This window comes from Mus pahari, chromosome 8, assembly GCF_900095145.1.
Source record: "Mus pahari chromosome 8, PAHARI_EIJ_v1.1, whole genome shotgun sequence".
Taxonomy (NCBI): Eukaryota; Metazoa; Chordata; class Mammalia; order Rodentia; family Muridae; genus Mus; species Mus pahari.
Genome location: NC_034597.1, coordinates 6,740,173 through 6,751,149, shown reverse-complemented (window position 1 = coordinate 6,751,149; position 10,977 = coordinate 6,740,173). Strand labels below are relative to the sequence as shown.

At 42.9% G+C, this 10,977-nt stretch overlaps 1 protein-coding gene across 1 annotated transcript in view; it reads right to left on the bottom strand.

Moving 5' to 3' along the window:
* Nucleotides 1-7,587, bottom strand: part of Nek10 (NIMA related kinase 10) — a 177,624-nt gene extending 170,037 nt beyond the window's left edge. The window contains exons 1-3 of the mRNA XM_021203868.2: nucleotides 7,475-7,587; nucleotides 7,193-7,253; nucleotides 452-582 (exon numbers count right to left, since the gene is read on the bottom strand). Of these exons, the coding sequence (XP_021059527.1) occupies nucleotides 452-582; nucleotides 7,193-7,253; nucleotides 7,475-7,545 (263 nt within the window). The 5' untranslated portion in view covers nucleotides 7,546-7,587. The remainder of the gene's footprint in view (nucleotides 1-451; nucleotides 583-7,192; nucleotides 7,254-7,474) is intronic.
* Nucleotides 7,588-10,977: the final 3,390 nt, after the last annotated feature.

Below are 10,977 nucleotides of genomic sequence, written 5' to 3'. Positions count from 1 at the left end.
TGTGTGTGTGTGAGACAGAAGTCAGTTCTATCTTTACACAATGTGAATCCCAGGTATTGAACTCAGACTATAAAGGTTGATGACAAGCTCCTTAGCCATATTGCCAACCTAATAAACATCTTATTTAGCTACCACATCTTCTCAGAGCAACAGATTCTTTTACGCCTTTTTACCACCAGAAAGATGGAAACACAGCAAAAGTTAAGACCAATCTTGGTTTTGACCTACACAGGTCAACATCTTGGGTCCTCTTCCTCAGTGGACAACTGTTAGCCTTCATGTCAGCAAGATGTCCTGAACTCTAAAGACAGAATGCCTGTCTATTTAGCCTATTTTCTGGTCTTCCCCCTATCCTGGGGAACATTTTACAAGGTAACTAAAATTACTAAACTAAGATAAATTTAAATAAGTAAACTTGAATAGGCTACAGACAGCGAAGGAGATTTCTTACCTAAAGTTTTCAAGTTCAACTGCTTCTGTGGACTCATGCCATTGACTGCGAGCTCTATGTCCCCCTGTCCTGATGGTTGGCTCAGACTTTGTTGTGTTATTTTGGGCACTGTCAAAGTTAATGGCTGGAAGCTACAGAAATGGAAACAGAGCGTTCATGACTATCATGGTTTATTCAATACATGATAAAACAAGTCATAGAATGGAAGAGATAGAGTTGGGGGAGGGAGCTAAAGGAATCAGGGTTTTCTAGTCATTGAAATGACAGCATTGCAAACGTGGGGGTTTCCCTTGATTTAACTATTTACCCCTAGCTTGGGCTCTCTTCACCACGAATGGTATCAAATGGCTCACTGTGATGTATGTTCAATCTAGCTTACATTGACAGGAGCAGGAAGGAACCTGTATATTTTTTGGCCAGTGATGTTCCACGGGCACCTGCGCTAAGCATAAGGTTTGGGGTGAGCCTGGACAGCAGAGATTTTTAAGTTTCTCATGTGCTCTAGATACACAGATGGAGAGTTTCTGAATCCAGTAGCACACACTGCCCAGAACAGAGTATCATTTTGCCTGCACTCAGCAATGTACATGTTGTTCACCAAGGCTCAGTCACAGCAACAGGAAAAACCCATTACTATCACTCAGTTTGAACAATGACACTTAAGACATTGATTTAAAATGTCTGCATGTACTATAATGAAATAAGTGTGTTTAGAACACCTAGAATATATCTGGGCTGCTGTTACTAAGATCAATCTGGTGGCTCCTTAAGTTGTCAAGATTCACATACCAATAGTTTCCACGGCTGAGAGAACCCTAAGAATTGTTTTGTTTGTACCACTTGAAATTGGGTATAACATGGGAAAAAAGACTTGTCTTTTCCAAAGTGTAAATGAAATACATCTTACAATCAATTATTAATCATGAAGTAAGCAAAGCACCATAAAGGAATTATTTTTGAGTAAATTATTTTATTGTGCAGAAATTGATATCAGATCATGTTTTCCTTATATAAAGGTGATTTTCCTTACTTCCTGTAAGGCTTATTTCCTGTAATTCAGAAATGAATTATGATGGTGTCGTTGCCCCTCAAGATGGGTCCTTATCTTCAAGCCACAGTAGAATTTTCAAAATAGTAACAGGAAACATTCCATTCTATAAAACTACCTCCGTCTATCAGTTCTCTCGCCCAATCTATGCCCCTCATGAACAAGGGGCCAAAAGAGCACAAGCAGACAATGTACAGGGATGAGGCAGCATCTGTCTTAGTCAGGGTTTCTGTTCCTGCACAGACATCCTGACCAAGAAGCAGTTGGGGAGGAAAGGGTCTGTTCAGCTTACACTTCCACATTGCTGTTCATCACTGAAGAAGTCAGGACTGGAACTCAAGCAGGTCAGGAAGCAGGAGCTGATGCAGAAGCCATGGAGGGATGTTCCCGCCTGGCTTGCCTCCCCTGGCTTGCTCAGCCTGCTCTCTTATAGAACCTAAGACTACCACCCACAAGGGGTCTGCCTTACAGCTGGATCTCGTGGAGGCATTTCCCCAACTGAAGCTCCTTTCTCTGTGATAACTCCAGCCTGTGTCAAGTTGACACAAAACTAGCCAGTACAGCATCCATACCAGTTTCCGTGGGTTAATCCATCGTTAGCTGGCACTGGGATCTTGGAGCACATATTTAATCTCTGTGTACACTGGTTTCTATGTTATTACAATAGAAGCAATAATAACACTGTGTAACTCTGGGTTATGAGAATCCCAAGTTACTGTTTATATAGCACCTGGTATGTGCAGGAACAATTTAAAAATACTCTTATGAGCCTTGTAATCACTACCATAAATTTTCTAGGCACAAAAGCTTGTCATTACAAATTAGGTGATCTCCAAATATGAGCTTATGACTCAAAAGGACATTAGACATGAAATCACAGCAACAAGTTCAGTTTTCTGTTAGACGGGAACTGTTATCACACAAACACACCCAAACACACACCCAGAAACTGTCATCACACAAACACACACAAACACACACACAGGAACTGTCAATACAAACACACACACGGGAACTGTCATAACACAAACACATGCAAACACACACACAGGGCTGTCATAACACATACACACACACACAGGAACTGTCATAACACAAACACACACACACACAAACACACACACGGGACTGACATAACACAAACACACACAAACACACACACAGGAACTGTCATAACACAAACACACACACAAACACACACGGGACTGTCATAACACAAACACACACAAACACACACAAACACACACACGGGAACTGTCATAACACAAACACACACACACACAAACACACACACGGGACTGACATAACACAAACACACACAAACACACACAGGAACTGTCATAACACAAACACACACAAACACACACAAATACACACACAGGAACCGTCATAACACAAACACACACAAACAGGAAGTAGGTTTTCTAGGCCACAGGAATTTCAAATCCCATTGACAAGACTCATAAGATATTGTCTGTAAGAAAGTAGTTAAGCACAGAGAAAATATGTCTGAGCCACTCAAAAGAAAGGGATGGTCAGAGAGCAACACAGCCTCAGCCACCCCATCATGGGCAGGCAGAGAGCCAGTGCTAAGAATCAGCTCAGAGAGACACAGCGGCAGGCTGTATCTGGTAGCAGTATTTGCAAAGACCAGGTACTTGATAACAAAACCATGATGCCACCAGATCCCTCACATGGAAAAATGGGGCATTAGGCTATACACAGACAGTCTGGTCTCCAGTCAAGTTGAGGTGTGGAACCAGTGGTGATAATTCACCTACATGGGATGGTAGGCGTTCCCTCATGTCTCCTGGAACACTGGCTCCTGTCAAAGTTACTGCCCCCACATCCCCCACAGGAGAAGCTGTGACTTTTAGTCACGTACACAATGTCCCAAGCTTCTGACCTTCAGGCTAGACTCCTCCCAGTTACCTAGCAACACCAAGATAACAGCCCACCATAAGAGGGGCTGCTTGGTCCCACCTCGCTCTCTTACTCCCCTTACTCTCTCTCTCCTCATGCTCTCCTCATCCTCCCTTCTCGCTCTCTTACTCTCTCTCCTCACTCACTCAATATCTCTCTCTCTAACCTCTTACTCTAGCCTTTCTTCTCTCTCTTTTCCCCCTTCTCTCCTCTTGGCCATGGCCAGTCTCTCAGTCTCTCTCTCTCTCTCTCTCTCTCTCTCTCTCTCTCTCTCTCTCTCATCTTCTCGCTTTCCCCCTGCCTTTATACAATAAAGCTATAAAATCATGGACTGTCTCTGTTCATCTAGGCCCACTGTGCTTGGATGATGGAATAGGCTTTCCTCTAATGAGCTGTTTCTAATCTCCCAACAGAAGGCTTTCCTGTGCTCCAGCCATGGGACCGGACTTAGGACTCTTGCCTGCATGGGAACCTCTCTCCCTCTGCCCTCTCTCCCATATCCCTGGGGCCGAGGCTGTTGCCCCGAGGCCCCTGGTATCGGGGCCTGCCCCTTGTCCACCCACCCCACACAGAGTGGGGTCAGTGGCTTAGATGCCAACCCAGGGCTAAGTGGAAAGCATCAGGCAGCCCTCCCACATCCACCTGCCCAGAGCATAGGAGGAACTCTGGCCAGACATGGGCTCTTTCCCTCCCCCTCTTCCCCCACACCCGCTTTAGTTCCCAACAGAAAAGCAAGCTTAGTCCAGAACTCCGAGCAGTTTTCCTACTCTTGCCACCCTCTCCTCTCGTCCAACACCTCAGCTCTGCTATGTCAAAGGAGCCTATAGCTCTTGATTCCAGGCCAGGGTACAGGTTAGAGCCTGCTCAGACATTCCTATCAGAGTGTACCCTGCTCACTGCACTTACTACAGTAAAGTGTACTGTCTAGCCCGCACACCACCCATCTCCCTGAACTCAGCTACCCCAAAGGTAAAATCACATCTCTCTGTTCTAATGTTCCTTGTACATCACACAAAACACAACATATGGCAGCTATTCAAGTGTAAAGCTGCCAAATGAATGTTCACTTTGTCCTCAGTCAACTCTTCCCTCCAGTAAACAACCTGGAATGAGTTCACCCAGTCTACACACCTGTTGAAGACATGGCATAGTAGGTGTGTCGAGAAGTCATGGACATGTAATGATCAAGGGTTTTTTAGTGCAGGACAGAAGGAACTTGTACATAAGGAAACATTATAAAAAGTTGGTACACAGGGCTTGTTATGACAGAAAGTAAAAGGAGAGACAGTAGCCATGGACCAAGGTTTGCTAGGCAGCAGGAATCCCACAGATAAACAGCTCTGATGTGACAGTTCTGCAAGATTGTCAGGGCTGTAAGCAGAGGCAAAGGCCATAGCACAATTCAACAATGGCTCCCTGGCTCTGTGGACATTCACTTCCCAGGAACTCTCCCCAAACACACAGAATACTTTTTTTTCCCTAGAACTTCTAGTAACTGGTCATCACACCCTTTTATAAACAATTATATATATATTCCACATCAGCAGAATTCTGGTAAGTAGACCTGAGTCATGAATGTCCCTCTTCCAATGGACCATTGCAAATATGTGAAGTAAGTGTGGGCCTGTTTGTGTGTGTCATTGGGGGGTTCTTGTGTAGCTCTCCCAGCTGTTTTTCATTTTATGCCTGGCTCTGGTCTTAATTTATGATAAACTCCATACACTGCTTATCATTATAGGCTCCTTGTGTTCTTCCCCGAACAAGTGAGGCACAAGGAAATTCCTGAGTTGTCTGTCTGCCTGTCTAACTATCATGTACATATCTACATTGTTTCAGAAAAAAAGATCAGAGCTCAGAGTAACTTTTGTTATCAGGATAACAGATGCAGGAACTTCCACAGCAGAATTAGGCTTAGAATTTGAGAAGTTTAGGAGCCAACCTCCAAGTGAGGCCAGTCACTGCATGTTCCCTTATAGCTCTCTGCTTTCCAAATAATTCAAGCATTTTAAAGGTACATTATTTATGTATGAAGATTTAGCAAAATGATATGAACTTGTCAAGACACATGATTGAGAATTCCAAGTTGGCTAAAAGAGAGGAAACCATTGAATTAACTTTAGTCAACCCTGCCAGGTAGTAACAGGAGAGCGGTACAATGGAGGGGACGAGATTCAGTATACATGAACTTCGACACAGGAAACTTTAAGCCCCAAGCCAAATTCAGAAACACTGTAGGCATTTCTTTACCTGACCAGACCAGGTTGTTCATGTTCACGGTGACCCATGGTCACAGATCAACTTAGGAAAAACTAGCCCCAAACATGTGGAATACATAAGTGGTGAATCAAAAGATAAGTCAAAGTTGCCGGCCGTGAAAGGATCTTATCAGGTAGTGAGATCACAAGCGTCACCAAGGCAAGAGACAAAGCTGCTACCACAGAGAAATGGTTCCCCAGCGGGACAAGGCGGCTGTGTATGGAGAAGAGGGCCATCGATTTGGGCCTGAAAACATGACAGCCCTCACAGGAATGAATTCAAGGAGAAAAAGCTAGAACAAGTAGCTTGGGGTGTTGTGGTTACACTGGAGGATGTGTGGAGTAGGGAATGGGATCTAAGATAGAAGAGGTGAGGTGCCTTCTGAAATAAGCGGGAAGAGGAGACCCCGGGACCTCACAGTATGGAAGACACAGAGAAAAGCCATTTTAAGGACATTTTGACTTGTTTAAGAATTTTTAACTGTAAGTTAATTTTCCAGCTCATTGAGAAGCATCTCCATGGCTAGGGCACAGAGTGCAAAGTTACAAAATTGTATTCTGTGAGCAGATTCTTATCCTGGGATGCCCATTTCTGCATACTGCAGCTTTTCCATCTGTGAAGGTAGAAGTTCAGCCAAGGCACCAGCAAGTAAGAAGTACTCCACAAACATGAACTGCCCTGACTGCTCTTCATGTGCCACCAAACCTCAAGGAAGCTGTGCTCTAAAGTAAATAGATAAAAATGAAGTGGTTCTCTGCTGAGTTAGTGTGACATAAGACAAAAAAAAAAAAAAAACTCATCACCCCATTGCCAACCTCAGGAACTCTTAAACAACTTTAAAAGTATAATGGTGGAGACTACAGGGACAGGAGATGGGATTTAAACTCATCCCTGCTACTGAGTGGTCAGCAGCTACATGAAAATCTGCTCTTTTTCTGAGGGCCACTAAGTTGTTTCCCAAACCCCAGACCTCTACTTTCATGCCTTTCCAAAGTCTTCTACAAGTAAAACTAAAATGTCAGGTTTAGAGATAAATCTAGTGTTCTATTCTTCTCCTGACTAATAAAAGCATAAAAAAAAATGCCACCACATAAATAGCCAAAACCTTACCCCCTCTTTGGTGGGGTGCAATTTGAGAAGCATTATGGGGTATATTCTATGAAGGAGAAGGGTGGGGAAGGGGGTACAGTGAGGAGGAAGATGTGGTAAACTGTGCTTCAGAGAATGAATTTCCCTGAAGCTCTGAAAGGTAACCATTGGCATTTCATGACAGAACTGACTGTTTACAGACTGAAGAATTTGACTCCTGATGGTTAGAACACATGGAGACAGTAGAGAAACAAAAAGGCTGGATGCCAACCAAGTCCTGGCCCAGCCTAACCCAGGTGAGAGCAGCAGGCAGAGGGCACGAGGACAACTCAGGATGAACAAAGAGTGTGGACACAAGGAGATGAAATGGACTCCACAGCAACCTGTGATGTTTACTCACACACCACATCCTTTGGAAACACTACCTGCTGTTTGCTTGACTGAACGTTCAGCAGGCACCGAAGTCTTTTAAGATCTGAGTAGTCCCTAGAATAAAGAACAGCACAAAGTCACATCACCACTGATGGTCCACCCACTTGGAAGCCTGTCTCTGTAGATCAGGGCATGCCTGTCAAATATTCCTTTCCAAACTCTAGACAGGGCTCAGTGTTTGGGTAAACACTGCAATCCAGGAGACGGTTTCTCACAAAAGCATTAAAGCTACTCAGTGCCACTGCCCCCATGGATGGCTACAGACATTTGTTTACCTGGTGGTGGTCCCTTGTTGCTTATCAGCTGCTTTCTCTGTGCCCTTCACCTTCGTGTCTTGATCGGGCATTGTAAAACATCAACACCTCAGAATTAACATTGCATTCCTTGTGAAGTAAACACAAACAACTTTCAGTTGGGTTATGTAATCCAAAGTATTCTCATTTAAAAATAGACAAAATTCATCCATGATGCCTACTCAAACATATAAAAATTAATAATTGCAATTATTAAATTGAATGGTACTGGTTATTTACTTTCAAAGGGTCTTCCTTGGCTATATTTGGGGTATTTCTTCAGCCTTTATCTTCTGACATGAGCATAACAAGTATTCTGACCAAGTTTTCACAGATGTTAGTCTATATTTACAAAATATGTCTATTAACAAACACTTGAAGCTCAATTGGCAGTAATTTTATGCAACTTCAGTTGCCTTCCTCCATAACTATTCTTAATTGCACATCATGGCCTCACAAGATTCCTATCACATTATGGGTTATGCCCCCACAAGTCTCAGAGAAAGGGAAGTCTACTCACAAGTAAGCAATCAGTGTCAAGATGTTGCCATACTTCCAAAACTCGTTCTTTCTCTCCCCCCTCCTTTCTTCTTTCATTCTTTGTTTCCTTCTTCCTTCCTTTCTTTTAAAGATAAGATCTCACTAGGCATCCATGGCTGCCCTGGAACTCATTATTTAGACCAGGCTGGCTTGAACTCACAGCGATTCTGCTGCGTCCCCCTTTCCAGCACTGGGATTACAGGTATATGTGACCATGTTCAGCTTCCAGAATTCCTTTTTTTCTTTAGTGGATTTATTTTACTTGTGTATATTTCTGTACCTTCCTTAATTTGTATGTACTACATGTATTCAAATGCCTGGGGAGGTGGAGGCCAAAAGGCTTCAATTTATCCCCAAACTGAAGTTACAAACAGTATGAGCCCACTGATATGGGTCTAAGAATCGAACCAGGGTCCTTTGCAAGATCAGCAAGTGCTCTGAAGTGCAAGCCATATTTCCAGCTCCCTTCTAGGATTCTTAAAGTGTAAATGCCAATATCTGAACAATACATATTGATAGCACTCATAAGGTCAGGCCACTCTTGTACAGTCCATAAATTAAGCTTACTATGTGGCAGGGAGGTAGCCTGCCTGGAAACACAGCTCAATGGACATCTCATTACTCGGGATTCAATGCTTTAGTATTGCCATAATTACTTTTCCTAGTGTTATTTTTAATCCTACTTCTTCCTACTCAAAAAGCTTTGAGTTCTTTAATACACATAGCTATCTGACTTGTTTGCTTTTTTCTCTTAATTGACTTCGATTCTCATTTTCATAAGAGAAACAATGCTGAAGATATTGCAAGGCTTTCTGCTTCTGGGACAAAGTACCTGACATAAACAGCTTACATGATGAAAGATTACAGCTCACAGTTACCAAGGTTTCAGTCCATCATGAAGCCAAACATCATGGCAGTAAAGCTATTCACAACTTGATGGACAGGAGTCAGGGAGAAAAAGAAGTAGGGATCAAGAATCAGATATAGCCTTCAAAGTCAAGCCTCCTACCCAGTGACTTTTCTCTTCCTAGGCCCTACTTCCTAAGGTGGAGACCAACTAATATTCTATCTGTGTCCCCCTGAGGCTCATAGCCATCTCTGAAGGCAAAAGTAACTTAAGCCTTCTCCAAGTATCTCCAGATCTGAACAGCTCCTTGAAAAGTACATAGCCAAAAATCTCTTCTGAAACCCAAAGCCAATGAGCACCTGTGAGCCTCTATAAATCACAAAGAAAGAGGGTTAGTTCTGACACACAATGGTGCAAAATAGACATCCTCATTCCAAAATAGAATCATTCAAGACTAGCAAAGGTTGAAAGTCAGCAAAGCAAACACTAAGTGTAGACCCATGTCTAGTACCCAGAATACATGAGCTCCAAGCAGCCTACAGGCCTTGCTATTTATGGCACACATAAACTCTTCTGGGGTTGACTGCATTCACTGCTTGCCATGTTTCTCAATGCACATTTCATGTTTCTGCCATTTCTGACATCCTTGGATCTCCACTGCAATGTAGGCTTCCATGTCTCAGGGGCTGACTGGGTGGACTCCACTATTGCATTCTATTGCCTGGCCTCACTGACTTCCCTTTGGAATCTAGATGACCTTTTAACTCTCACATTGTGCATATCTGAAAATAAAACAAAACAAAAATAAAAACAAACAAAAACCCAGCACCTCATAAATGATACCAAAGTCTGCCACCAGCTCGACCAACAGCTACACCACACTGAACCTCTGTCTCATTGACCTTTGAGTAACTTGGCAGTTGAGAATGGTAAAATGTATTCTGGGGTAACCCTAGACATGCCCACAGATGTTCTATTCTCTTTGACTTTGCATTTGCTAGCTTGTATGTGGTGTCTTGCCAAATCTTGAGGTATGCTCACATTATCATGCCTTTGGCCCCAGTGCAAAGTAACTGACATTATTTTTATGCTGTATTTTCTTCAGGAGTTATGCCTTCCTGAGCTCCAAATTTCCCCAATAATTTTCTGTAATTCCTAGCTTTTTAAAAAGTTTTTCTAATCTGAATTTGTTTCCAATTCTCACAGTACACTTGTCTGTTTCTGTTACTACCTGTGCCACACATAATGTTGGAGTAATTGTGATTCCTCCACCAAATTAGCCGATAATGTTTTTATTTTATTCTTAATTTTGTATGTGTATGTGCAGAGAAAATATGCACATTTCTATGAAGGTTCCAGAGAAGGCCAGAACATCAATTCTCCCTGGAACTGGAATTGAAGGTGCATATAAGCTACTAGCCATGGGTGCTAGACACCAAACTCTGGTCCTCTAAAATATCATTAAATGTTCTTTACAGCTTAGCTGTCTCCATAGCCCAAACCATCACCTGTTCACTCATTCTTTCCAAAAGGTATAAGGACACAGACAAAATATAGACAATAGTTTTAGCCCAGCTCCCAATAGAACCAATGTTTCTATTGGAGCCTCATGACCACAGCCTTTACTATCTACACTACTGTCAGCATTTTGAGATACTCCCAAAATATTTTATGGCTTCTCTAGTCCAAATCTATGAACTCTTACAAGTCCCTCCACAAAACAATTCCCACAAATCAAAAGGTTTAAAAAACAAACACATGATGAGGTTTAGACAACCTGTCTCAGTTGGGGTTTTATTGCTGTAAAGAGTCACCATAGCCACTTATAGAGGAAAACATTTCATTGGGGTTGGCTTACACTATCAGAGGTTCAGTCCATTCTCATCATGACAAGAAGCATGGCAGCATGCAGGCTGACATGGAGCAGGAAAATGAGCTGAGGGTTCTACATCTTGATTCACAAGCAGCAAAAAGGAGACTGTGAGCCGAGCGTGGTGGCGTGCGCCTTTAATCCCAGCACTCGGGAGGCAGAGGCAGGCGGATTTCTGAGTTCGAGGCCAGCCTGGTCTACAAAGTGAGTTCCAGGACAGCCAGGACT